Genomic DNA, 26,265 nt, shown 5'->3' on the forward strand with positions numbered 1-26,265 from the left:
ATGCATATAGGTACTAAGTAGGTAGCCTTTGTGAGTGCAGCTATTCTGAGCCTCCCAGCTTGCCAAGATCTACCTGGCCGTAAAGGGCCTGGGCTCCATTTGACAAGCGGGGATGGGCGGCAGGGCTTGCCGCCTGTTGAGCCCCCGTCCACACCAAAATGGTGTTAGATGCCTAATGAGGAAATTCGTCATTATAAGGCCCGGGACTGGCTCTCGTTCCACTGCAATGCAATGGACTAGAAGTTTTCACTCGCCACAAAATACCACGGTGATTGCAAGGAAAGTACGTCGTGGGGTTTTTAATTTTCTGTGTTTTTTTTTTTCTTTTCAGGCTGTATCGAAGAGAAAGAACTAGAGAGAGAGAGAGAGAGAGAGAGAGAGAGAGAGGACCGAAAAAAGGAAAAACTCCAAGCAGCTATTCTCCAGAATTACATTAAAAAGTGCAAAGATCTTGAAAAAGAACATTCCCAGTTAGCCATCTCGCGCTACGACACGACACACTCCGGAACCAACTCCCACATGCTCTTCTTGCCTGCGTCAGCGAGTCCTACGTCCTGGCTTGGGCTTCGAGGTCTTTTGGTGCTTCACGACCCTTGCCGCCGCTGGTCTCTTCGCCCGCTGGCCGCTGCGAGCGCCCATGCCGCTCGCCGCGGGGCGCGCGGGGTGGCCAGGCTCGCCCTCCCCGAGCACCCCGTACTCGGGCCGTTGTCCCGCCAGCCTTCGGCTCGACCGCTCCTTCTTGTATACCGTGCGCCGCCGCCCTCCGCGATGCTGCGCCGCCGCCACCGCCGCCGCCGCCGCCGCCGCCGCCTCCTCCTCCTCCTCCTCCCGCACCTTATCGTCGGGTTCGCCCTTGGTCTCCTTCGCCTGTCGAGGTGCTTCGCTCGGGCCGGCTCGCCCGCCGTGTCCCCACATGCCAGCCCACTTGTTCTGGCTCTCGAGGCAGATCCCCCACTCGTCCCACCTGTCAAACCAACAACTCATGGCTGAAGAGCGGTTGATGTGTACATGTGCATCCATTTCCATCGACTTGTCGATGGCCCTAGCTAGCTCCTCGGCATATAGCCGCTCTTCATCTTCGATCCTTTGCAGCTCTTTGGTCCGTGATGAAGCGTCGCCGGTGGTGTCGGACAGCAGGGCCTCTCGCTGTCGCCGGCGGGTGACGCGACCAAGGATGCCCTTGTCCCGGATATTGTACATACCACCATAGTCCGTAACCCAATACGGCAATAGCATACCACGTGGCGCTGCGTAGAAGTGCTCGAAGGCAACATCATGTTTCTCACGCCAGGCATCCAGTTCGGCAAACCCTCCCGGACCCATACAGTGACCAAGAAGGTATGCCCTTGGCGCTGGGTTCTCCTGTTCCCACTCGTGCATGCCCACGTCGGCTTCATACTTGGCGACGATCTGCTCATACGTCCAGCCCTTCTCGAGGAGCCCTATGTAGCAATGGTGCTTTCCGAGCGTGGTCTTCCTATAGCCCTCGAAGCGGAAATTGGCCATGTAGTATTTCCCGTTGCAGAAGACCTCATCCTCTCGTCGGTTTCTAGCCTTGTCGATGTGTTCATCCTTGACATAGAACTTCCAGAACTGATATCTCTCCTCGTCCCACCCTTGCTGCTTTCGCATGTACTCTAGAAGGTTCCGCAGGTCGTCCGATTCAGGGATGGGTTCGCGTGGCTCGGGTGTGGGGGGGGATGTGTCGGAGTCGCTGTGTTCAGATACCGGGGTTGAGCTGGCCTCGACCGGCTTAGTATGCCTTGACAGACGAGCCCACACTCGCTTCCAGCCTTCATCAGAGAGATCATCGGAGCCATCTTTGTTACATGGTCGCAATGGCCGTCCTTCAGCCTTATGTTCCATCGCTCTCAGATCTCTCTGCAAATCTTTGTACACCTCGTATGTCAGATTGCCAGGAACCTCCGCCAGCATCGACTTTCGCAAGTCGTACCACTCTTTGCCAAAGCGCTTCGCGCCCCAGGCCGCATAGGTCTCGGGGTCACTGTTCTCTGGCTCGGGTGTTCCTGGCATTGGCTCATCGGGGTCATATGTATCGGGATCGCAGGTCTGTGGTAACTGCATTGGGCGATTTTCAACGGCTCCACCGGATAGGCGTGCTGGTGCATTTCCCTCGCTTTGTCGGTCGTTGTCTCCATGTTCGCCACCGGTTGGGCCTTGGCCACCGTGAAGCTTATGCTCTACACCTGGGCGAGGTTCCATGTTGGAGGAGGATGAAGTCAGAGATGTAGTTTGGTTACCGTTGCGCCCTGCGCGAGTGCGCGGTGTCATCGAGCTTGCCATGGATGAGAAAATTGGCTGGGAAGGATGTGTTTCTCGGTGCGCGTGTGGTCAGTTCGAGCTCGAGAGCGTCGAAAGTGAGGGCAAAAGACAAAGATATAGGCGAGAATGTCGGCACACCCTTGTATGGGCCCGTGATTCTTTGAGGATGCTGGTTGCGGAAGTTGTGGCTGTTGGCTTTGTTTTCCAACACTCAGCTGAGGCGTTCCGCATCCAATCACAGATCCTTATTCTTGTCGCCCTGATTGCGTAGCTGCAAACGGCCAAAATAAATTCAAGTGAAGCTGGTGCAATCCTCCTTTCCTCATTCCATGTGCCTTCCCAAGATGTCTGACACGGTCTTTCTATTATCCCCATTGAACGAGCTCGCCTCAGCTGTTGTTGAGGACGAATCCAACAGCGCCCGAAGATATCTAGACCCCGTTCGCCCCCAAAAGCCGTGCCTGCGCATTGGTCTGGGCGATGCCGAATGCCCGCCAGTCCTGGCCAGCTTCGGCAGACGTGAGGGCTACGACGTGCAACTCCCCCTCCAATTTTCCCGGAGAGAACAATGCTTCTTCAATTTCAACAAAGAGAGTGGAGAGCTTCTTCTCCACGACACATCTGAAAAGAACGACACACAGCTCCAAGAGATCCTCTCTCTCCCGACCAAACAAGAAGAGGGGCAGGACGAGGAGGACGAGGAGGAGAGTAAGAAGCAGAGGGTGTAGGGCCCTCCTCAGATATCAGAAACCCGTCGGCAATGCGTTGTGGTTCTCGGCGCTGACGAGTACCGGGGCGAATGGAGCGGTCCTGCTGAGCGCCAATGGCTCTTCAAGATGGGCCATGCTGAGTTTCTACTGCGAGCACCAAGAGGGCTTGAATCAGTAGAGGCGGCATCTATCGCTGATAGACAAGCGTTTGCACGTGGAGACGGCCATGATCAGACCATCGTCGCGACGACGCCGCGATTAAACCAAACCCAGCTATCAGAGGGACTGCCAACCACCAACCCACCTCCATCAACAGCTGCGGGCCACAACGATTGTCAGGTCATAACTCCGCTTCTGCCTGGCAACACCCGTGAGATCCGTTTCATCAAGCTAAAGAGGCTTGGTAGCGGTGCCCAAGGCCATGTGCTTAGGGTTGTTGACAAGGAGAATGGCAACCTCTACGCTTGCAAGATTGTCCGGTTTGAAGAAGAAGAAGATCCGGAGCCTAAGATCAAGATGGCGAAGATAAAGAAAGAGGTGGCCATGGTTATGGCTTTACGTCATGTACGGTCCCCTAATGCTTGGCCCTCCCCGCTCTGCGCTAATCATACCAGCCTCACATCGTGCCGTACACGCATGCACAGTGCATCGACAACCCCGGGCTGCAGGTACAGATATTCATGCCTCTCTATGACTTCAGCCTCCAGCATCTACTGGCCCGGCTCCAAACTGATGATGATGATTCACGCATGATGGTCGCCGCAAAGATGCTTTCCCAAATGCTGCAAGCACTAGCCTATGTCCACGGCCAGAATCCACCGATCATCCATCGAGATATCAAACCCCCGAATATTCTCTGCCGAGGCGATGACTTCTTTTTGGCAGATTTTGGCCTTGCCAAGGTCGTTGATACATCGCACATTCAAGTTGGGACCAATTGGTACTCCGCGCCTGAAGTCAGAGAGCGCGGGGAACAGTCGCCAAAGGTTGACATTTGGGGACTAGGCGTTACAGTGGCGGAATGTCTCCAGAAATTCCCCCTCTTGCGGACGAGAGGCGATGTCTATGAAACCATGTTGGAGTGGAGTGAGTACCTAGAGTCAAGCTTGTGCGATCTCGATCCCTCCTATGCACCAATGGTCAACCTGGATCCCAATCATCGCCCAACCGCTCATGCCCTGCTCGAGATGCAGCAGGAGCTGGCAAGCGGACCTACACCCATGGATTGGAGACCACAGACAGGACCCCTCACAGGACCTTGGCCACCACCGGCAGCCGTCCTCCCTGGAAGTCCTCAACACGCGCAAGAGGATGCGGGAGCGCAGTCACACCGAGCAGCGAGTCAACCGCCGGACATGCCCAATACCCAACGGGGACAGCCAGAAGAAGCCAGGCCCGAAGGCCCCGACCCGTCGACAAGCAGCAATGACGATGATGACGGCATCAGGCGACGGCTTCGCAAGCGCAAAGGAGATCCAGCGGTGGTTCAATCTGAACGGGCATCGAAGCGAACGCGGCGGTGACCTCCACTGGGCCGAAAAGCGTGTGTCTACAGGGCTCAGGGGGTTGTTGGCGGCTGGCAGTGGTTTCATTTGTCTCTCTTTTTCCCGATTCGTAAACATCTCTTTCACGCGACGATTTCCGAGTTCGCAAGCATTCCTTTCGGTCGATCATTTCTAGAACAACACCCATTTCTTTTCAGGGGTTCATTTATTCACAGGCATTCTCTTTCAGGGTCTGATCTGATCTTCATAAGCACAAGCGTTGATTGACCGGGCTGGTGGGGGCCGGAGGAGGGGCTCCCAGCTTAGCGTAGTACTTGTACCTACCAGACCAGGTTTCTCCTACCAAACCTTAATGCAACCAAAAAAAATATTCCTTTCAAATAGGCACCTGCACTGAAGAGAGAGATGGTAACTACCTAGTGATGTTTGATTGATGTGTCGTGGAGAAGATAACTAAGCTACTATTTTGGCCCCTTTATGTCCATCGGCCTAGGTACAGATGGCAACTGCCGCTTACAGCACCCAGGCCCATGCCCTGGTGGGTTGATGTACAAGTCCAGGGAGGCAGGGCGGGGTGTGGATGGGACTAGAGTGGGAGATCATGTTTGGGCACTCCAGTGGTTATGCAATTTATGCTACATAAATGACTCCCAGCCAGCCCTCAGGAGGAGGGAGGCTTCGCTCCTTCACAGCAACGACCACAACATTACCAGAACGCTCACTTCAGGATGGCAAAGAGTCCATCAAAGAAGAGCCTGGCATCCCAGCGGCTATACCCTTCAGGCGTGTCGGGTTCCTTGTCGGTGAATTCGAAGCCATAGTTGAAAAAAGCGGCGCATTGTTGGCTATGCCACTTTGGGCTTGTCGTGAGACTCACTCTCGCCATCTTTCTATGTGTCAAGTTTCCCCCAGTGCTGAATGATCTGTCCATTGGCTTCCACTCAACTATCTCGGATAGGATCATCATGAGAGACCAGATCTGGTCAGCCAAGACCACCTTATCTCCATGGCATCCGGGGCGTTGGTAGATTTCGGCTTGTGCTTGACGCGTCCAGTCGAGGACGTACGGCCTCGAAAAGTCTAGTTGGGGGCCGTGTCCGACGAAAACAAAGCTCTCGGTCCGTAGCGCCGGGTGAAGGAGCTCAAAGTGGAAGTTCAGCGATCGTATCTGTTCCATGATCGTCTTGATGAGAGTGACCCTGTCACCCATGGACGGCGCGGGGTGCTGGCAGAGGACTTGGTGGAGGTCTGTGTGTCCCTGAGGGCAGTCGTAGAGGATGCCGCTCTGTGCGCCAATGTGAGCTTCCAAAAGGATCTTGAAGGTTTGTACCTCGCCGGGCCAGTCCCCCTCTGTGGGGATTATGCGCTTCACTCTGTCGAGAAGTTGGCGGAATTTTTCGTCAGGTTTGGATGTCCATTCGATTAATCCGGTGACCTCAGAACCATCGCTCTGAGACCATCTGCCCATCCTGCGGACACCATCGGTCTGAGGATCCAAGCCCAAGACTTCCGGCATCACGCTTGTGCTCAGCTGTGGCAGGTCAGCGCGAACCTTTGCACGACAGGGTGGTGTCACGAACCTGGTGGTTTCGGGCGCAGACAGGTAGGAGGAGATGTGTTGTGTTGCCTCGCTGGCTCTGGGTGCTCCAGTCAGGGGACTGCGGCAACTTTTTATGTTGGTGTCCCAGTCCGGCATGCGGTGCAGTGTGTTTGTCAGGCTCAAAGGGGGCTCTATCAAGTACAACGGTCCACCAGGCACTGGAGATTTCTCTTTTGCCAGTATGCCTCAGGCGGACTTATCCGCCAGTGTTGCTTGGCGACTCGCACGGCTAGTGCGAACTGACGCCAAACATCGCCCGTAACGGTCTGGCGGTGGTGCAGAAGCAAATGACCTCCCGCGAATTGCGGTGTGCACTGTGACTTACACCACACGATCTGGCAGTGTGGACGGTTCATTGCCTCCTGCGGCAGGTTTCAGAGCGGCATGTGCGTTGATGGAGGGGAGGGTCAACGTTGATGCGTACTGTACCAGATGCCTGGGAAGCGGGTGAAAACGATGGATAGCCCGCTTCATTGGCTCCAGCAGCACCTCCAGAAGCCAGAAGATCGGATGAAGTGGGGGGCAGTCCCGTCTTCATACGTGCATCTTTGGGACAAGCATCCATATGCGGCAACATCCGCTCTGGAGGCCTGAAATGACGGTTAGGTACCCGTGGGTAGCTACAATGCTAACCCTCAACCCCCTATCCCAACAGTGGAGGTACAGGGCCCCCTTTTTCCATCCGGGATTCGCGAGATGGGCGAGCTAGTCTGGAGCTTTCTCGTATGTACGCTCGTGGCTTGTTTTGTGTGCGAAAGTTCAGCTGCGTCTTGTCAGGTATTGCGCCGCTGGGCCAGGGTCCAGACCCCTTGCTCACCACATCCGCCAACCAGAGCCAGAATGGTGGACGGAAGTTCATCACGAGATGACTACTTCGTCGCTGATAATCCATGCGATTCCCTCTTGAGGAGCACACGGGTTGTCCCACTACCTGAAGCATATTGCCGGTGTCATGGGACATCCAAGCACTTCTGTCCCCAACCCTTCAACTGATAGAGTCTTCACTTGCTACTCTTGCAGATCGTCAACGAAAGAATGCGGAGGCAAAAGTACCCATTTCTGGTACTGAGGTTGCCCCTCCGTCGCACAAGGGGTGGAGGAGATGCGCCTGTTTGCATCTGACGTCTGGGTACCTCGCTGCATTGCCCCGTCGTCACCTCCGACCTACAGGAGAGAGATGGACCAAGTAGTGCAAACATGGCTCGAAATTCTAGTCTCCCATCCAAGCTTGATGTTGTGCACTTCAGTGCTGGAACAGCGCCGACTGGCCTTCTTGGGAGAGCCAGCCCCCCGCCCACAGTGACAGGATCTGCGTCGCAGATGTCGTCGGACGGTTGTTCGCCCTGTGTTGTTCCAGCACCAGGGCTGGAATGCACTCACGACCCGGTTCGAATTCTGCCAGAGCACAGTTAGCATTGCAAGGATCAAAATCAGCTCACCCAAGCCCAGATCTCGATCTGAGCCTCTACAAACACCGCACACACAACACACAACACACAAAATTGACCAGGGGGGTTTCCCATGCAAATTATCCACCTACATACTTTGGCCAAGATCTCTTTGGAAGGATTGAGAAGAGATTAAATACTACGGAGGAGCATAATAAATCGGCGTACTTCGTAACGGTATCAAAAACTGGCCTGGATCAGAGTTGAGATCAAGTCGATAAAATCGGTGGTGAGCTTCATAACATTCTAGTGGTTTGGTGCATCCGTCCTTGGTGGTTTTACGCACTCCTTCTTCAAGGTACCTAGGTACCTTTTAGCCTGACAGAGCTGAACCAGCTGGAGGTCGTGTGAGTGCACCTACGTCCAAGTTAACAGGATCCATGGTGACGTGGGTAGCTGGAGGTCCCTTTTTTTTCACGCCAGCACCTATCAGTGCTCCAACTCCCACCCATGGCTACAGGGAACGGCCTGTAGGCCGCTGTATACGAGGACGGAGGTTCTCCTTTTGCGATAATGGCATCTCCTGTGGGCTGGCTGGGTTTGCTTCGTGCTCAGAGGCTTTTGGTGATTCTTTTACCCAAGATATTCGTTGTTTTGGAAAATCATCATCATACAATTTGCCCGGGCTTTTCTCGTTACTGTCTGTCTTGGGAGAGTTCTCACTCTCTTGATCGCCAGCATTGCTCGTGCTGGTTAAAATGCCCACCCAGGTGGCATCAACTGTCACCGCACAGTCTCCAGCTCATGTCCCGATTGCTTGACGCATTTTCGAGCTCTGTAGTGCCCAGCTCAACACCTGGTGAAGGAGAGTTGTATGATGAATATCCGAGGTACCTACCTAGCGATGAATTGCAATTCCATAGTCCATCATGAGGTGTTTCGACAACTCCTTCCCCTGGCTCCGTCCAGCAAAGCATCATGGTATCGTCCCCCTGTGATCGCCTTTGCGTCTGGCGTTTTGATTGGTCAGAGCTTCGGCACCAGCCACAGGTGGCACTTCTGAACAGCCAACTACGCCGCCGCCTGCCCGATTACCCTCAGCGTCGAGCTTAAGAGGTCAAGGATGCCATCACAAAATGGCTAGATGACGGAGCATCCAACAAGCGAGATCTTAATTTACTAAGTTTGTGTATCCAAAAAGGCTATGCCGCTCCCCGCCATCACTGTCGCTCAAGTACGAGGAACCTTGTGTGTCCGCCCCAGTCCAACTCCTCTGCCTTACACCGCCGTCTCGGGCTTGACCTCGGCCTGGATGACGCGCGCCTCCTTGGCCTCGGGCTCCACCTCGGCGGGCAGGATCTCGCCGTGCTTGTAGCTGCCGAACTTGCGCGTCGGCACGCCGCTCTCGAACAGGTGCTCGATCTCCTCGAGCGAGAGGCCCTTGCACTCGGGCAGCGCGAGCCAGACGAAGACGATGGACAGCACGGCGAAGCTACCGTAGATGAAGCCGACCTTGGGCCCCAGCGCGGCGTACGGCTCGTACAGGAGGTAGGGCAGGGTGAAGGTGACGACGAAGGAGCAGAGGACGTTGACGACGCTGCCCGTCGAGTAGGTCATGTCGCGCAGGCGCATGGCGGGGATCTCGGCGGCGACGACGTGCGAGTTGGGCGCCCAGCCGATGCAGAAGGCCGACGCGAACACGACGGTCAGCGCCGTGATGCCGACGCCGACGTTGCGCGACGGGTTGGGGATCGAGCCCAGGCCGCCGATGGTCATGACGGCCGCCGCCTGGAAGAAGGAGCCGATGTTCATGATGGTTCTGCAAGTGAGAAATGAAACAGTTAGTCCCAGACATCTCTGGAATGGAACATTCAAGTCATTGCCGACTGTATGACTTACTTGCGCCCGACAGTATCGGAGATCAGCATGCTCGTGAGGACCATCAGGATGCCGCACAGCGTAGTGATAGTCTTCATGACAAAGGGGTCGACGGCACCCACGTCCTTGATAAAGACAGCTCCGTACTTGCTCGTAAAATTCTGTCCCGTCATCTGGAGGAAGAAATTAACCCCTAGGACGATCAAAGTTCGTCTCAGGTGAGTGCCCCTCCACTGCTCGGCGAAGCTGCCCTTCTCGGTGGTCAACTCGATGCCCATCTTCAGATCCTGGAACTCTTTCTCGATCTCCTCGTCGGTGAACTTGCCCTCCCTAAGCAGTTGAAGATTCTTTCTGGCCTCCTCAGGGCGGTTCTTGAGAAGGAGCCATCGGGGAGACTGAAAGGGGAGAGGTTAGCCGCGGCAGCCTTGGCAAGGGGGTGCTAAAAGGGGGTTTGGTTGTTGTGTGACATACCTCTGGCATCCAGAACGTTCCGAGAAACACAACCGTCGGGATAACGAAGAAAATACCAAATGGGATCCTGAAAGAATTCTCATTCTTGATCTTGCTCGTGCCGAGGCAGATCAAAGACATGATCAGCCCTCCCGTCATGATACCGAGCTGGTAGGTGCCGACGACGAAGCCACGGACCCGCGCCGGGACCAGTTCCGACTGCGTCACGGGCACCGCGGCCAGCTCCATGCCGATGTAGATGAAGTTGATCATGCGGCCGGCCAGGATCTGCTCCTTGTTCTGGGCGGTGACGTTGAGGATGGCCGACAGCCAGGCCCAGCCGCACATGACGAAGAAGGACATGCGCCTGCCGAAGCGGCGACAGATGAAGCTGCCCATCAGGAGGCCGAAGACCTGGGTGATGGTGGGCAGGCTGTTGAGGAGCGAGAGGAAGTACGGCTCGAGCGCGAAGCGCTTCAGCGAGGGCCGGTAGACGCCGAACTTGCGCTCGAACGGGCCCATGGCCTGGGTGGTGCTGAAGGCCGTCTGGTCAAGGCCAAAGTTGACCTGGGACAGGCCCATGATGAAGCATGAGAACAGCAGGCGGAAGTTGAAGGAACCGGCGATGCGGCCCTTCTGGAAGACGCCTCGAGCCATCTGAGATGTGGAGTGGAAGAGACGGAGGCAGATGCCAGGAAATGAGTCTCCGAATAGGTGCTCAGCAGGGGCGGGGATGGAGGAGGCCGGGGGTGCTGAGGAGATGCAACGAGATGGCGCGAGGACTGTGAGGGGGGAGTTGGCAATGCTTTATGTGCCTCTCCAGGTCCAATGTAACAGTACCTATGATCTCGCCTGACTTGCCGATCGGGCTCGGGTGGCGGCGGGACAGCCCCTTTCGAAAGAAGGGATGGCTTTTTTCTAAGGTTGCCAACAACACAACCCCAGCGACTTTTGCGCCATTCAGCTCCACACTGATGGAAAGGAACTGCGCATGACTAAAGCTGTGAAGGTGGGGAGAGTCTGGAGTCGCGTTTCCCCATGCCAAGCGAGTGGACCGCACCTGGGCCATCGCATTGACGAATGAGCCGCGCTGACTGGCCTAGAGGGCCAAGACAATAGAGAACCTAGCGACCAGAGCTCGGGGGCCAAGCAATTTGGCTCAAGCCTCTACGGAGTCGTGACAAGAATCTCGGGGAGAATGATCTGGATGTTGGAGTCACTGTCTCGATCGAACAGGTGAGTTGGGTGTCTTCCTGGGGAAAGGAGCATGAGCGCGGGGAAGTGGGACCTTGGCTATATGATCAGAGGGTGCAAAATCGCAAAAACTCGGGGAACGGCACATGGTTTCTATGAAGCTTATTCGTAGACAGTGAGAAGATACTCAGCGGACATCGGTCGTTCCTTTACGGGCCCGATCCACTGACGTCTTTAGGCTCCGGTTTGCTGTCGGACATCGGCGAAGATGGTGTGGACTGGTCATCACTAGGTATGCTTCAGTAGCAGGCATGCTGTCGGACATCGGCTGCGTGTTTCGGCCATCGGGTAGAGGATCCTCTGAGACTAATTAATGCTTCTCCGGAATGGGAATGGTCTGTCTCCTCTGCCGGCCCCGGATATCAGACTTTGAGGTGAATGGCCCAAGGACAACGCCGTTTCTCCGCATGAAAATTATATCAGTAAAAACTGCACTCCGTCAGCTTCAAGATGGTTCTCCTTTCCTTCTTCTTGATATAGATATCTTGAAATGATTCAAGAATCAAGATTCATAAAGTGTATAGGGATGTGGGTATATTTTAACGGGGCACTTGGATGCGGTAGTGGGCACGTGGTGAGGCTGGGTGGCGGTGGATTCGCATTCTCTCTCGAGACTAACGGGATCCCTGCGACTAATCTGACTATCCGAGTATAAGAGCTTCATTCCTCGGCTTTCTTTGAAGACGTGATTTGCACTCCAATATCGACATCAAGACTTGCATGAAACGACCCACATCGAACACGTTTTTCTCGATCTATATATGTATGTGGAGTGCGGGAAAGTGATGATGCTACCGCCCTCGCGAGCACCTTCAGTCGGTTTTGCATTTCAATGACAAAAAGACGTGATCTCGCCAAGTTATGGCAGTTTCGCGTGTTGTGCCGATGTTTATCTTGTTGAAATAAATGATGAGTGCTTATTCCAACATTAATATGGTGTGCCATCCATCTAATCAGTCGTTCTCACATTCCTGCCGGCGAGAAAGGTGATAGAACATCTCGACCAACTGTAGATATATCAATACTAGTAATACATATACTTCTTGAACTTATAAGGCATATTTAGGCCTTGAAACTAATGGATTCATAGATAGTCAAGCACTTCAATATTGTGTTGACAGCTCGTCAACGAATCTAACCATGAACAACAGTCATTAGTTGAACTTGATTCGACTAGCTGTTCTTCTTATAACTTCCAGCATAATTCCCCCACAAATTGTTATGTCAAGCCAGCCAGATGCTGCGATTGAAGGGCTTTCAGGCTCTTGACTCCAGTTGGCTGCGATCTGCATACCCACATCAATTTGTGGCTACCAAAATACCGTAGTCACGGAGGCCAAGAGAGTCTTCCACAGTTCAAGTTGCCCGAGAAGGCGTTTCGTCAAAAGAGCATATCTTACACATCCGGAATCACACAAGACAAGCAGGAAACCTTTCTGGTAATTTTCTTTTTGTTGTGTTGCTACCTGGCTAAGCGGACTATGCGATCAAGAGTGCATATCCTTGTCCAGATGCATGCATTGCGCAGATTATCCCGTACCATATGGCCATGACGTCGAAGACGCAAATGCCAGGTCAAGGGAAATCAACGTCTTCAGAGAAATCATCCTTCTACTCGTTCAATGTTCCATCAAAGAAGAAAGCCGTCGGATGCTGGCCGGCAAGATGGTTCTCGCAGTCAAGCAAGATTACCAGTTACCGCCGCCGCCGTCGTCAGCCGCAGTCTCGGTGTAAGCACCATGACCCCAGCCGTCATTGGCGCCGCCGCCGTCGCCAGCAGCAGCACCAGAACCGTGATCCCAACCGCCGCCGCCGGTGGTGTCGCCATGGCCAAAGCCCGAAGAATGGCCGCCGCCGCGACCGCCGCGACCGCCGCCGCCAAAGCCGCCATCATCCTCGGGAGCGAGAGGGTTGGGGCACTTGGACTTGAAATGACCCATCTCCTGGCAGTTGGAGCACTTGACCTTGGTCACTAGTTGCGGAATTGTGTTAGTAATTGCATGGCAGATGCAGCTTTGGTGAAGAGGACAAAACACTCACAATCAAGAGGCTTGGGGCACTGCTTGGAGAAGTGGCCAAACTCGTCGCAGTTGCGGCACTGAACCTTGGAGGTGTCAAGAGGCTCGGGGCACTCGCGAGAGAGGTGGCCCTCCTTGGTGCAGTTGCGGCAGATCAGCTTGCGAGGCTCGGTGCAGTCCCGAGCCATGTGGCCCTCTTGGCCACAGTTGCGGCAGCTTCGATCACCGCCGCCCTGGGGGCAGTCCTTCGAGAAGTGGCCCACTGAGAAGAAGTTAGCACAGCGGCGCAGAGATTCCGGACGATGGTAAACCTACTCTCGTTGCACTTGCGGCACTCAACAGTGCTCGGATCGCGGGGCTCGGTGCCTGTTCTTTGGTCAGTTACCTGTGGACCAACTCATATCGGGAGGCACAACTTACACTCCTTGGAAGAATGACCAGATTTACTGAGAGAGAGACCTGTCATCAGCCTTGTTTCTTTGCGGGGCCGGGTAGGGATAAATAAAGGACGATACATACCCACAGTTGCGGCAAGCGAACTTGTCGACACGGGGAGTCGGGCCTGCATCAGTTAGCACCTTGCCTCGTCGCCTGGGCGGCAGGGACTCTTACAGTCGCGAACGCGGTGACCCTCTTCGTCGCAGTTGTAGCACTTGACAACCGCCTTGTCCATGTTATCACGCTTCTCCTCAGTGCAGTTCTTGGAGGTGTGGCCAAGCTCTTCGCAGTTGCTGCACTTGGGGATACCGCGATCAACCACCTCGCCACCATCAGCAAGACGCTCCTTGTTCTCCTCGGGGCTGGCGGGCCAAACATCGCGCTCGCGAGGCCGGGGGGGCTTATCGGAAAAGCGATAAGTGACCGTGTACTTCTTGTCAAGGTGACCCTGGAGATCCATGTTGGTCAAGGTCGGAGCGAGGTGAGGTCGCTCAATGCCGATGAGGTAGAGGCCCATGTTCTGAGCGCGGAAGCCATCCTCGAGATCCATGTAGGTGGTCTCGGGGAGAGACTTGACATACATCTGGACAGCCTCCTTGACGTCGTCAAGATCGCGCTCCTTGATGGCCTCCTTGATCTTCTCCCAGGCCTCGTTGCTGGCGACGTCAGGGACGTCGGCGCGGTTGACCTTGCGAGGTGCATTGCACTCTTTGGCAGAGTGGCCTGGGAATGCGTCAGTTTCTGTAGGAGAATGAGCAAATAGTCCAAGTACTCACCTTCCTCCTGGCAGTTGAAGCAGACGGGAGCGGGCTTGTCGGGGCACTCCTTGCTCATGTGGCCCGGCTTGCCGCAAGAACGGCAAGTCATTGGGATGGGGCACTCTCGGGCCATGTGTCCAGTCTCACCGCAGCGGCGGCATTCCATGGTGCTGGCCTCGGGGCAGTCCCGGCCCATGTGGCCCTCCTTGTTGCAGTTGCGGCAGACAAGAGTCTGGGGGCAATTGCGGGCCATATGGCCATCCTCGCCACAGTTGTTGCAAGCGCCTGGGAAGATGTTGGGCTTCGCACAGTCATGCTTGGTGTGACTGGTGATATGTGTTAGCGTAAAGAAGCAGTCTTCACGATGGGAAAGAACAAACCCAGTCTCGCCACAGGTGGTGCATGGGCCGCCATCGGAGTCGGCGTTGAAGCCGCGGGAAGCATCACCTCCGGAGCCCCACTGGTCGTCGCCATTGGCGCCCCAAGCGCCGGCGCCGCCCCAGGTTGAGTTGTCGACGGATGCAGACATTGTGGTCTGGTTGAACGGTTGACAACTGCGACTGGTCGTTAGTATCTCCCAAGGGTGCTGACTGAAAGCAATATGAGGGACGAATGAAGGCTGTAGGGAAGAGAAGGAGGTAAAAGCTGGATGAAGATGAAAGACGGGCGGATCTTGTCAAATCGTGGCGAGGTGGATGCCGCCGCGGAGGGATGCAGGCGGTTTCTGTCATGACGCTTGACGCGCGACAAAGCCACACAGATCAAGTCTCCCTGAGCTCAAAGTGATAACGAAGGGCAATACCTTCTTGGTGATGTTTTCCGCAATCGCGATGGGGGAGAGACGGGTTGGAGGCAAGGATGTTAATCGCCAAGCAGAACTGCTTAGTGCGCGATGGGGAGAAGCGGGAATGCAAGATGGAAGTGATGGACAGGAGAGGGTCAAGCGCCTTCCGCGAGATGAAGGTCGAGGACATAGAAAACCAGAAGGAGATGGAAAAGATTCAGGGGGCGGTGTATCTTTGCGACGGATGATGATGATGATGATGATGATGATGAGAGTTGGGGACGTACCTGAGTGGGCGATGCGAAGGCAGTTGTGAGGTTCGGACGCGTCGTCTGGAGAGACTGCGCGAGAAAAGTCAGACGGCGAGGTCAAGGCTATCAAAACAGAAGGGGATGAAGCTTCCACGATGGAAAAAAGTATGGCGGAAGCAGACGAGGAATGAGGAAAGGCAGGATATGTGCTTACCGAATATCGAGATCCGATGAGGGTTGCGGATCTGAGATGGGATTCCCTTCTCTCAGATCGTTCGAGGTGGAGGTGGAGAAGAGAAGAAAAGAGGTCCAGGAGTTGGAGGGGAAGGAGGAGCTTTAAATAGGCGAGAGGAAAGAGGAAGGGCGCCTCAAAGGGGAAGGGGCGTCCTGAGCTTGGATCTCGCGATGTCCGGTCTATTCCGTCACATTCCAGAAATTTGACAATGCCAGTGAGCTTTGGGCGGCTCCAGGCAGCGATGATGTCGTCAAACAGTGGCCCCGCTCAGTGCAATGGGCTTCTGTTCATGAAGAAGGTGCCAGACTTGGAAAAACTGGAGAGTGGTGCTGAAGAAGAGGCGTCATGGAGCAACATCTGTCTTGGATCTGTCCACACATAGACCTACCTACCGGCATGTCTTGTACTTGAGGAGGCTTTGAGTGATGGCAGGCTCCTTTCTTCTTCAGAATGCGATCTTCTTTATCTGCAGGATGCAGACAGGAGAAGTCCAGTCCCTTTCAGCAAGTGGCTATATATTGCTTGTCTAAATCTCGCAGTGATTGTACAAACCAGCAGTACCAGGATGGAGGTGTTCATGAGAGGATTTGCCTGGATGGTCTGAACAAACAAACTGGAGGCTGCATCAACAAACAATTCCATGGAATTTGTTGCTCATTACTTCCAAATAGATACCCGAAGCGGAAATCCAGCCACCATAGATACCCAGAGAAACGAGGAGAGTCTCAACCCTTCCTCCACTCGATGTCCAAACGGAAATTATCTCTGGTTCATGCGAGATGCAACGGCCAACGCAGCAAAGAACAAATACATACACTTTCATAATCGCGGCGGCGATTGTTTATCCCTCCTGCGTACACTGCTTCCCGATTCATTGGGCGAGCTGGCCCGCATGCTTCTTGCATCATGATACTAGTCAGGCATAGCACGACCTCATGGTCTCTTCTCCAGAAGGGCTGCTCGCATACAGTCGACAATTTTCTCTATTGCTTGGTAAAGGTGTACTAGTACCGGCCCTGGAGTAAAGACGCATTTGTTCGACAATTCTAAGCCCGAGACTTACTTTTCTGCCAGTGTCGTTGTGAATCCTTGGAGCAATATTTCGGATGCTTGAGCTTGCAATGCGCTGTGGTATGAGAGAGAGTTGACAGCGCATAGCAAGTCTATTATTACCTTCTGCTTGCCGAACGGCTGGTGGGCGAGCGCTCAATTGTTCTCTCACTGTATCATATTGCATTGTGACTCTACGTAAGTAATCTGATATTTGCTACTTTATACGGTGCCAAGGCAGTAAACAGTTGCCCTCAAGATGATTGTAGCGCCTTTTTTTACGTGTTGCTTGAGCTAACCGGCGGGAAATAGCTGGCTCGAGATCATCGCATCACAATGCGGACATCACCTGCAATCCTGGAGCGGCAAGACCAGGGTACCCACGCCACGAACTGATATGTTGCACGAGCTTACACGAGTCCATTGACGGCAGTCTATTTCGTCAGGACACCGATAATGTGCGGGATGGGAGAAGACCAGTCCTCGTCGACGCACGGCTCGAGGTCGATCTTGGACCAGGTGCCGGCCTCCCTCAATGACCGTCCGGTGTCCCTGTCCAGCTCGCAGCCGCCGAGGAAATGTGGCCAGAAGAGATTGATGAGGCCTTTTAGTGGTGCGGAAGAAGAAGGATGTATTAGCTTCGTTCTCTCTCTCTCTCTCTCTCCTTCTCTCTCTTCTCGATCTCATTAAGTAGGGTGGGGGAAAGGGAAGGACCAAGTTAGGGATGAGAAACTCACTCTGGTAAGCCCTCATGTACCAGCTGTGCGTGCAGCGGACGTGCTCGTAGGCGTACCAGCGGCCGCCGGGCTTGAGCAGCCGGTAGACCTCGCGGACGTTGTGCTGCGGGTCCGGGATGCCGCAGAGGCACAGGATGCTCACGACGCAGTCGACGCTCTCGCGGGGCACGCGGCCGCTGGGCGCGAGGTCCTCGATGCCCGTGGGCACGACCTCGTACGTGTCGGACAGGCCGGCGGCGGCGACGCGGCGGCGCAGGGCGGCGTGGACGTCCGGGTTGGGCTCGACGCCGAAGACGCGCGTCACGGAGGGCGGCTTGCTGCTGCTGCTGCTGCTGCTGCGGGTCGCGCGGCGCGGCGTGCTGCCGCCACCGTCGGCGCTGTCCTTGTCGAGATAGTCCTCGCTGAAGAGCGACACCCACATGCCGCTCCCGGGCCCGATCTCGATGACGGTGCCCGAGACGGGCGGGTGCGCGGGGCGGTCGACGACGGCGCCGCGGGAGACGCGGCCCTGGAGGAGGGGCACGACGCGGGCCTCGGAGTTGAGGCGGACGGAGGGGGCGAACTTTTCCCAGAAGCGCGAGAACCAGGCGTACTTGAGGCGGGAGGGGGAGAGGAGGGTGGCGAGGTTGAGGGTCAGGAGCAGGTGCAGGATGAGGGGCGGCAGGCTCAGGAGGGACTGGAGGAGGAAGATCCAGGGGACGACGAAGTTTTGGAGGTGCGTGGTGAGGGGGGCCGACGCGGTGGCCATTGTGGTGGTTGGGTGGGATACGGTCTCTGGGAAGGGGGTAAAGGGGATCGTGGGTAGACGTCTGGTGTAAATGGTTTGTTGGTGCAAGTGTGACGGAGCGCCGCTGTGTGTTAGGAGAGAGAACGGCCGAACAATACCGGGGGCGGGACTGGCACGGATGTAGGTATGTGCGGCGGGGAATAGATCAAGACTGTGGGCGCGGCGCGGGGAATAGATGTGGGGAGTTTTGGGGGATTGTGTTTCGGCTCGAAGAGGCCGAAGATTTGGTTGTTTGTGGAGGCGATGTACGAGAGATGTCGATAGATCCAGACCGGGGAGATCTTATGGGAAATATTCAAAGGGGCAAGCCTGAGAATTAAATATCTGGGGGCTGCTTCCCATCTTATATACTCGACTGGCCAATGACATATGGGTTACAGTCCAGATAGGGCGCGAGGTGCACACTTCACACATTCTCTGCATGATGCGAAATCTCTTGTCAAACGCAAAGGAACGCTTCTTCCTGCGGAAAATTGAAAAACATAGCAAAGCATCGATATTTTCGCATAAGATCTGCACTTCAAAGTTCCTACGTCAATTGATGTCGTCGTCGTCGTCGTCGTCGTCGTCCTAGATGAGCGCCAGGGCTGACTCAGCCATAGTGCATGGACGGGGTACGGTGCAGTGAAAGCAGCCCTCACTGCTTCGAAATCCCTCCCTACGTATACGTATTGTACCTACTGTAAGCGAATTCGGAAGCTTGTCTTGTGGATCCTCGGCTCAGGGCCGACTTTCCACCCCTGACCTAGCCTGCTTGAAGGTGAGATATTGGGTTATCACCGACATGGGTCTCGAAAGTACGGCTGACAAGAGTCGATCTATGTGTCCAGAAAGCGACCGCCATCTCGTACCAAGCCTTTGGATACGAGAGTGTTCAACACGACTAACCGAACAATGTGGAAGCGAGTTTGAAGCCCGGAAAGTCACAAGCCGCAGGCTGTGAGAATGATTGGCATGAGTAATTGGGTACGGCAGTTTAGGTGTAAAGAGGGATAAAATTGCATTAAATCATAGGAGGCAACTCATCTACCATCCATTGCTAGAAGACAAATGTTAAATTTATTCAAGCGTTCTCTGACACTTATCAACAACTTTGCGTGGTGATTCCATCCACCTACTGGGACAATCCTGACCTTGATAAAGCAAAACTCTCTCCTGAGCTCACGAGGAATAAAAGGAAAAAGAAGGAAGACAAGAAGGAGAAAATAACGATAAAAAAGGAAACAGAAAAAACTTGAAACGACAGAACGAGAAAAGAGAAATAGGCAAGTAAAGCATGAATTCGAAACGAAACGTTGGTGTAAGTTGATTCGCCATGTAGCGCAGGGGTGCCCTTCTCTCTGGTGTCTGTCTCTATTGCTGACTCAGCCCTCCATACAGCCAAGTCACCCCTCCCCTCCAAAGAGCCAGCGGTGCCAGCAGCCCCACCTAAATTTTGGACAATCGCTTTGAGTCACCTCGACGCTATCAAAAGCTCCCCGTTTGGTGCATCATTTTGACGCTGGTGGTCGAGAAGTTTACCCTGCACTTTGACTGCAATTCCCACGATACCGACTAAGTCCTCCAGACATCTACTACTACTCACTACAAAGATCAGTCAAAGTAGAACACGCATCACGCACACGGACGCATCCAATCGCGAGAGCAAAGGCCATGGCCCCAGTCCAATCGGGCCATGCGCCCAACCTGAGAAAGTTCCTGGACTCGCTCAAGGGCCAGTCGCTCGATGCCTCCGTGGAGAGTCTAGTATCGTAAGTGCTACTATACCTTCCTTTTGTCGTGCGGTATAGATACCTTCTGACAGGCGAGCCCACAGCCTCCTCAAGAGGAGACAGATCAAGGGCCCCGAGCCCTGCGCGATCGCCACCGCCCACATCCTGCTCCAGGTCGTCGCAAAGACCAAGTGGAACGACGTCGACCACCTCCTCGACCGCATACAGCAGGTCGGCCACAAGCTCGTCGAGGCGCAGCCGCAGGAGCTCGTCATCGGCAACATCATCAGGAGGATACTGGGCCTGATTAGGGATGAGGCCGCCGAGGACCGCCACGGCGACGGCGACGGCGACGACGCCGAGTCGCTGCCCGAGAGCAGCGCGGCGGCGACGGCGACAACTACAACTGCGGCGACGCACGAGCCGGAGAGCAGGAGCGCGCTGCAGTCGCGGGCGCTGTCGAGGGTGCCCACGCTGTCGAGCCTGAGCTCCATGGCCATCCCGCAGTCCATGTTCAACCTGCTGTCGGCCGACCCGCTCGTCGACTCGAGCCCCGGCAGCTCGCCCTACGGCCACGGGTCCGGCACCTCGACGCCCATGCTGCGCGTCGCCCAGCCGACCAACCTGCACGGCCTCAAGTCGGAGATCATCAGCGGCATCGACGAGATCTTTGACGAGATCCAGCAGGTCGACGACCAGATCGCCGCCGTGGCCGACACGCAGATCTACCCGGGCGACTTCGTCATGGTCTACCGGCCCTCGGCCACGGTCGAGCGGTTCCTGGTCAAGGCCGCCGCCAAGCGCAAGTTCACGGTGCTCATCGTCGGCGAGACGGCGACAGCGACCGCCACCGCCACCGCCACCGCCACGCCCGGCGGGCAGCAGGAGGCGCCGTACGCGGCCCTGCGCAAGAAGCTCAAGTCGCTCAAGGTCACGGCCATCAACGTCACGAGCAGCGGGGCCATGGCCTACATCGGAAGGACCAACAAGGTCATCCTCGACGCGAGGGCGGTCGTCGCCAACGGCGGGGTCATCGTGGACGGCGGCGCGGGCCTCGTGGCGCGGGCGGCCGCCGGGTACAGCAAGGCCGTCATCGTCCTGGGCGGCGTGTACCGGGTCTCGCCCGAGGAGCCCTCCGACTTTGGCCCGCTGGTGGAATGGGGCAACCCGGCCGGCCACATCGGGTTCACCGACGGGCCCATGGTCAGCGGGGTGGACGTGGGGATCGCCGAGACCGAGTACATGAGCCCGGACCTGATTGACATCTACATTACCAATCTGTGAGTTTTCTTGTTGTTGTCGATGGAGGAGGGGGGTTTCAGGGTCGATGGGTTGAGCAGTGAGTGCATCTTTGCTGACATTTTCTTTTTTTTACCTATCTGCAGTGGCGCGCATTCGAGGAATCATCTGCACAGCATTATCACGGATCACTACAAGAAGGAAGACATGGAGCTCTACGGTTCCTATTGATGTCAAGGCCTGGTACCAGTGTGATGGGCTTGGGAAGGGTAAGAAGCCGACTGGATGGGTCTGCTCGACGGGAGCGGAGTGGATTGGGCTGTCTCTGTCTCTGCATGACACGCGACGCGACGCGACAGCTCTTGGGTCCCATGAGGGTTTGCGGTTTGGCAAGCCACCACTTATTATATACATGATGTGTTCCCCTACTGCATCTGCCGCATTAGCACTTCACGCTCTACACCATATCACTGGAAAACAGAGTCGGAGCCGAGAGCTGGAGCCTTGAGGGGCCGCGTCAGCATCGTCGTGGTTAGCGGGCGATGGGCTGGAGTGGGGAGTTGGCCGGCCGGGCATTTACTTCGGTGTGTTTTGCGAGTTGGCTTACGGGTAGTTAGTCCATCGCCAAAAATTGCACTTAAAAAGAGTCACACACAGGCCGACGCGCTAGAAGGGCCAAGCTTTGCTGCTGGGATCACCTTATTCTGTCCTGGGCGGGCGTGCGTGGTGGCAGGTTGTGGTATGGGTATGGTATTGTTCTGTCAGTGGTTGACAATGAGAGATCAATCCTCTCAATAAGGCTCAATGGTTTGGCTTTATATAAACCCAGCTACCTAAATTGGCACGGGCCTCTTCCCATCTTCAGACTACTTCTTTGCTGGTCCTTGATCCAGCCAGACCTTGTACATCTAGACTTCTTTCTCTTCCAAAGGAGAGTGTGTTTAGCACGTTTCAAGAAGTGCTCGACTTGACTTTGACCTGTCACTCTGGTCATCGCCTGCACCTCAGAAGACGGCTCACCTTTTTCTCACAGCGGTACTTCGTTACCTGGACCTGCAGCCATCGGTCGCTTTCACACCCTCTTACACACCAGCCAGAACCCCGCCACCAGGCATCAGACCTCTCTGGCCGTCGCCTCACCTTATCTCACGTCTCTTACCTCACTTTCCGATTTGATCTTTGATCTCTATTCTCTTCTCTTTAAGACCACATCAGACTTGTTCTTCGTTTGTCTTGTTCAACCCACAACTCTCACTGTGAACGGTTCAAGATCATCAAACCGCCAAGATGCCGCCTAGCATGCAGGACGGCCCGCCGCCTCCCTACTCGGAGACGGACATCTACTCCAACTCGAGCGGTGGCGATCGCTCTGCCACCGGTGCCGCCGAGGGTGCTCCCCGCGGCGATAACGGCTCGCTCAATGGCGTCGAGAGTCTCTCCTCCGCCACCTGGTCGTCCTCGGGCGAGGTAGTCCCGACTCCCCCCGAGAGCCCCCTGCCCTCCAGCATCCCGCAGGGCCCCGCCCAGCCGTCGGCCGTCCAGCCGTCGAGCACCGCCGACGACAAGAAGGAGATGCCCGCCACGGCCCAGGCGTACTTCAACTCGCGCGGTCCCGCGCCGCCCCACACGCGCCGCCTGCCCTCCGAGATCCAGACCCACTACCTGGACATCCAGCCGCACACCACCCCGGACGACCTCCGCTACCCGGCCGAGCTGTGCTGGGCTTCGCGCTACGACGTCACCCAGGAGGACTGGCTGACCTTTCTCAACTTCCTCCTGCCGCACCACAGCGCCCGGCACAACGCCGCCGTCATCGAGCGCAAGATCCAGAAAGAGCAGCAGGCCGCCGCCGCCGCCGCTGCTGCTGCTGCCGCCGGCGGTACCAAGGACCCGTCGTCGGCCGAGGGCGTCGCGCAGCTCGAGGGCGCGCGCCCTGCTCGCGCTGGTGCTACCGCCGCGTCCGGCCCTGACGACGTCGACATCGAGTTTGCACCCAGCTACCATGCTATCTTGCTCGCCGCTTATCGGTGGAACGAACGCTTCTTCCGCCCGCGTGGCCTCGTCGTCAGCATCCACAAGGACCCTAACATCCCCGACCCCAGTGCGGACGCTCAGCGTGCTCAGCGCGCCCAGCGCGCCGCCGCGCCCGCCGCGGCCACTGCCAACGCCCTCGCCTCGGGCATGACCGGCCTGCGCGTCCGCAACGCCCCCGCCAACGCCAACGTCCCTGGCGCCGGCCGGCCCCGCGGAGCCCGCCTGGCTGCCATGCTGGGAGAGGGTGAGCCCTATGAGCGCCGTGCTGCTCGAGACGCTGTCAACGCTGCAGGTGGATATGGCGGCATCGCCGGTGGTGGTGGTGCTCAGCACCAGCAGACCCCCGCAGCGGCGGCTCTCAAAGACGACTCGTCGAGCAGCAGCTCCTCCTCGTCGTCGTCGTCGAGCTCGTCTTCGTCCTCCGACTCCTCCTCCGACTCCGACTCGGAGGGCTCGGTCGGCTCGCTGCCCGACTACGACGACCTCTTTGACGCGCAGCTCCCCGTCGCCAAGGCCGGCGTCCAGGCCTGGCTCGACCACCCGGAGCAGCCCATCACCAAGACGGGCGTCAAGAACCTCCTGGCGCAGATCAAGGCCGCCAAGCAGCAGCAGCAGCAGCCAGGCCCCTTCCCTGTCAACAACAACAACACCGGCACCGCCGGCCAGCTGGCCTCGTACAGCAAGGCCGAGCTCGCGGCCCTGAGGAAGGACGTCAAGGGCCTCCTCCGGCGCTGGAAGAAGCTCAAGCGGGCGCAGAAGCAGGCCGCGCGCCGCCTGCGCAGGGACAAGAAGAAGCAGGCCCGCGCCGAGAAGAAGGAGCGCCGCACCGCCCGCCGCGAGGTCAAGAAGGCCGAGAAGAAGGCCCAGAAGGAGCGCCGCCGCGAGCGCCGCCGCGCCGAGGGCCGGCGCGGAGGACTTGCTGCTGCTGGTGGTGGTGGCCGTGGCGGCCACATGGGCGGTGGTGGTGCCGGTGGTGGCCATGCCTTTGCCCCCAGCGATGTCGTTCCCGGTCAGGTTCCCGGCGGCGGTGGCCCGTCTACCTATGGCCCGCCCCCCTTCGTCCCGCACGGCGTGGTCCCTGGCCATGCCCCAGGTGTTTCCCCTGCCTTTGGTCCGGGCGTCCATCCCGGTGTCGTCCACCCTCCTATCGTCGTCGCGGGCGGCCTTCCGTCTCCCTTTCCGCCTCCCCCTGTCTTCCCTGCCGGTTACAACGGATACGGCGGCACCTGGTCCCCGGGCGGCGGTGTCTTCTCGTTTGGAGGTCGTGGAGGCCATTTTGGCCGTGGTGGCCGTGGTGGTCGTGGTCGTGGTGGTGGACGAGGCGGCCCTGGTGCCTAGATGTGCTCACGGATCTTGAGCCAGGTGGGAAACTTCCGCAAGGGAGGAGTACACTGGCGCGAGAGCTCTACACGAGTACTATCGCTCTATTCTGATTTTGTTGTTCGGTGGATGCGCGACGGACTATTTTGTCTGGCGGTGATGAGGAACGGATATCCATGATGATACCTCAGTTTTCTGCTTTTTTTCCCTCTCATGTAATGTAACATAAGGACATTTGCTGCCTAGGCAGCCACTTCTTCTGCGGGATGATGACGATGTCAATATCTCCCTCCTGTCAATGGCAATCTTCGCCATAGGACGCGAAATCACGATGCCTCACCCCTATTGATCAACGCAACCATGTGAAAGTCGCCTGCTTTGAAAGTGTGTGTGAATTGAGTCTATGCCTCTACACCTCTATCTTCGACATGTAGCTTGAGTATCAAGGCTCAAGGCCATACATAACAGGCCAGCCAGAGAAGAAAAGGAAAAAGGGGTCAAGAGGTCTACCCTGCTTGTCTCCCTCTCCTTTTTCTCCTCCTCTTCTCCCCCCCCCCTCCCACTCTCATGAAGCCTTCTGCTCCACCCGCTCGACCAGCTCCCCGACGCCCAGCGGCCTGCCGACCTTGACCTTCCTCTTCTTGTCCTTCTCCTCGGCCGGCGGCGCCCTGCCGACGTCGCCCACGGCCTCGCCCTCGTCGGCGTGCTCGCCGTCCTTGCCGTCCTTGCCGCCGTCCTTCTCCTTCTCGGCCTCGCGCTCGTCGCGGATCTGCTCGCGGATGGACTCGAGCTCGAGCTTCATGCAGAAGGCGTCCTCGCCGTCGGCGTAGTACTTGGCCTCGGTCTTCTCGTTCTTGAAGCCGAGGGTGTCGCGGTAGAGGTGGATGGCGGCCTGGTTGGAGACGCGGACGTGCAGGGAGACGTAGTGGGCGCCGAAGGACTCGACCATGGCGAGTTCTACATTTTCAGGCCGTCAGCAGATGGGAAGAGAGAGAGAGAGAGAGGGGGAAAAGAGAAGACTCACGGCTCTGGCGCATGAGCTTCTCGGCGATGCCCAGGCGGCGGTGGGTGCGCATGACGCTCAGGCTGGTGATGTGGCCGTGGGGGATGCCGTCGGCGGGCTCCTCCTCCATCTTGGCCAGGACGTAGCCGACGATCTTGGGGTAGTCGTAGGGCGTCTTCTGCGGGCGCGAGACGTCGACGGCGACGTAGCTCAGCTGGGGCCAGGACAGGGCGTGGTAGAGGTAGTACTTCAGGAAGTAGTTCTCGGGCAGGTTCTCGAGGTTGGCGTGCTGGATGAGGGGCAGGTCCGAGGCCTGCAGCACCCGGATGTCCATGATGGGCGGAGGTGTGTGTGTGTGTGTGTGTGTGTGTCTTTGGTTGTGTCTTTGGTGAGGGAGGTATGTATCTATGTGTTGCGGTTGTATCAACGGGTCCTCGAGGCTGGCGGTCGAGGCTGAAAGAGACGGAAAAGAGACCGATTGGTGTTGAGACAAGGCGTGCCAAGCTAAGTGTCAAATTGTATATCGATCGATATCGATATCCCTGCTGCAATCGTGGTCTGGAACGTACGTATGCCGGTGCTGTCAGGTCGTCTGGGCTGGTCCGTATGCGGTGGAAGCTGTACTGGCGTTGTGGGAATTCTTTCTCTCGGTGTGGGGTTCACGAGCCCACCAAGCCAGCAATTGGAAGCAAGCACTTTAGCAGGTAGTAATCCTTCAGGGCCCCTGATTGGAGTCGCATATCGCGTGTCGGAGCTCGGCCGGTTCTCTGCCGAATGCGGGCCCCTCTAGCGGGCTCATCGCCTGGAATCCAGAAGGTCTTCACTGTTTCG

The 26,265-nt window shown here is 56.6% G+C and overlaps 9 protein-coding genes across 9 annotated transcripts; 3 read left to right on the forward strand and 6 right to left on the reverse strand.

Annotated features, from left to right (window-relative positions):
* Positions 1-537: 537 nt before the first annotated feature.
* Positions 538-2,223, reverse strand: E0L32_002383 (uncharacterized protein; the record flags this gene model as incomplete). The annotated part of the gene is made up of 1 exon (XM_031136566.1): positions 538-2,223. The coding sequence occupies one exon, from the start codon at positions 2,221-2,223 to the stop codon at positions 538-540; it is 1,686 nt and encodes a 561-aa protein (XP_030988598.1).
* Positions 2,224-2,627: 404 nt separating this feature from the next.
* Positions 2,628-4,516, forward strand: E0L32_002384 (uncharacterized protein; the record flags this gene model as incomplete). Its single annotated transcript, XM_031136567.1, has 3 exons — positions 2,628-2,991; positions 3,031-3,557; positions 3,608-4,516. 3 exons carry the CDS (start codon positions 2,628-2,630, stop codon positions 4,514-4,516), a joined length of 1,800 nt encoding a protein of 599 aa, XP_030988599.1.
* Positions 4,517-5,216: 700 nt separating this feature from the next.
* On the reverse strand, positions 5,217-6,194 carry E0L32_002385 (uncharacterized protein; the record flags this gene model as incomplete). Its single annotated transcript, XM_031136568.1, has 1 exon — positions 5,217-6,194. One exon carries the CDS (start codon positions 6,192-6,194, stop codon positions 5,217-5,219), a length of 978 nt encoding a protein of 325 aa, XP_030988600.1.
* Positions 6,195-8,764: 2,570 nt separating this feature from the next.
* On the reverse strand, positions 8,765-10,883 carry E0L32_002386 (uncharacterized protein; the record flags this gene model as incomplete). The annotated part of the gene is made up of 4 exons (XM_031136569.1): positions 8,765-9,305; positions 9,386-9,759; positions 9,836-10,596; positions 10,655-10,883. 4 exons carry the CDS (start codon positions 10,881-10,883, stop codon positions 8,765-8,767), a joined length of 1,905 nt encoding a protein of 634 aa, XP_030988601.1.
* A 1,873-nt stretch (positions 10,884-12,756) lies between these two features.
* E0L32_002387 (uncharacterized protein) lies at positions 12,757-14,811 on the reverse strand (the record flags this gene model as incomplete). Its single annotated transcript, XM_031136570.1, has 8 exons — positions 12,757-13,040; positions 13,109-13,348; positions 13,402-13,452; positions 13,507-13,532; positions 13,606-13,648; positions 13,699-14,247; positions 14,301-14,608; positions 14,663-14,811. The coding sequence occupies 8 exons, from the start codon at positions 14,809-14,811 to the stop codon at positions 12,757-12,759; spliced, it is 1,650 nt and encodes a 549-aa protein (XP_030988602.1).
* Positions 14,812-17,036: 2,225 nt separating this feature from the next.
* E0L32_002388 (uncharacterized protein) lies at positions 17,037-18,087 on the reverse strand (the record flags this gene model as incomplete). The annotated part of the gene is made up of 2 exons (XM_031136571.1): positions 17,037-17,278; positions 17,340-18,087. The coding sequence occupies 2 exons, from the start codon at positions 18,085-18,087 to the stop codon at positions 17,037-17,039; spliced, it is 990 nt and encodes a 329-aa protein (XP_030988603.1).
* A 1,692-nt stretch (positions 18,088-19,779) lies between these two features.
* On the forward strand, positions 19,780-21,308 carry E0L32_002389 (uncharacterized protein; the record flags this gene model as incomplete). The annotated part of the gene is made up of 3 exons (XM_031136572.1): positions 19,780-19,877; positions 19,931-21,118; positions 21,224-21,308. 3 exons carry the CDS (start codon positions 19,780-19,782, stop codon positions 21,306-21,308), a joined length of 1,371 nt encoding a protein of 456 aa, XP_030988604.1.
* Positions 21,309-22,364: 1,056 nt separating this feature from the next.
* Positions 22,365-24,449, forward strand: E0L32_002390 (uncharacterized protein; the record flags this gene model as incomplete). The annotated part of the gene is made up of 1 exon (XM_031136573.1): positions 22,365-24,449. The coding sequence occupies one exon, from the start codon at positions 22,365-22,367 to the stop codon at positions 24,447-24,449; it is 2,085 nt and encodes a 694-aa protein (XP_030988605.1).
* Positions 24,450-24,996: 547 nt separating this feature from the next.
* On the reverse strand, positions 24,997-25,768 carry E0L32_002391 (uncharacterized protein; the record flags this gene model as incomplete). Its single annotated transcript, XM_031136576.1, has 2 exons — positions 24,997-25,388; positions 25,456-25,768. The coding sequence occupies 2 exons, from the start codon at positions 25,766-25,768 to the stop codon at positions 24,997-24,999; spliced, it is 705 nt and encodes a 234-aa protein (XP_030988606.1).
* Positions 25,769-26,265: the final 497 nt, after the last annotated feature.

Source organism: Thyridium curvatum (assembly GCF_004353045.1).
Source record: "Thyridium curvatum strain D216 chromosome Unknown NODE_9_length_649264_cov_80.371750, whole genome shotgun sequence".
Lineage (NCBI taxonomy): Eukaryota > Fungi > Ascomycota > Sordariomycetes > Thyridiales > Thyridiaceae > Thyridium > Thyridium curvatum.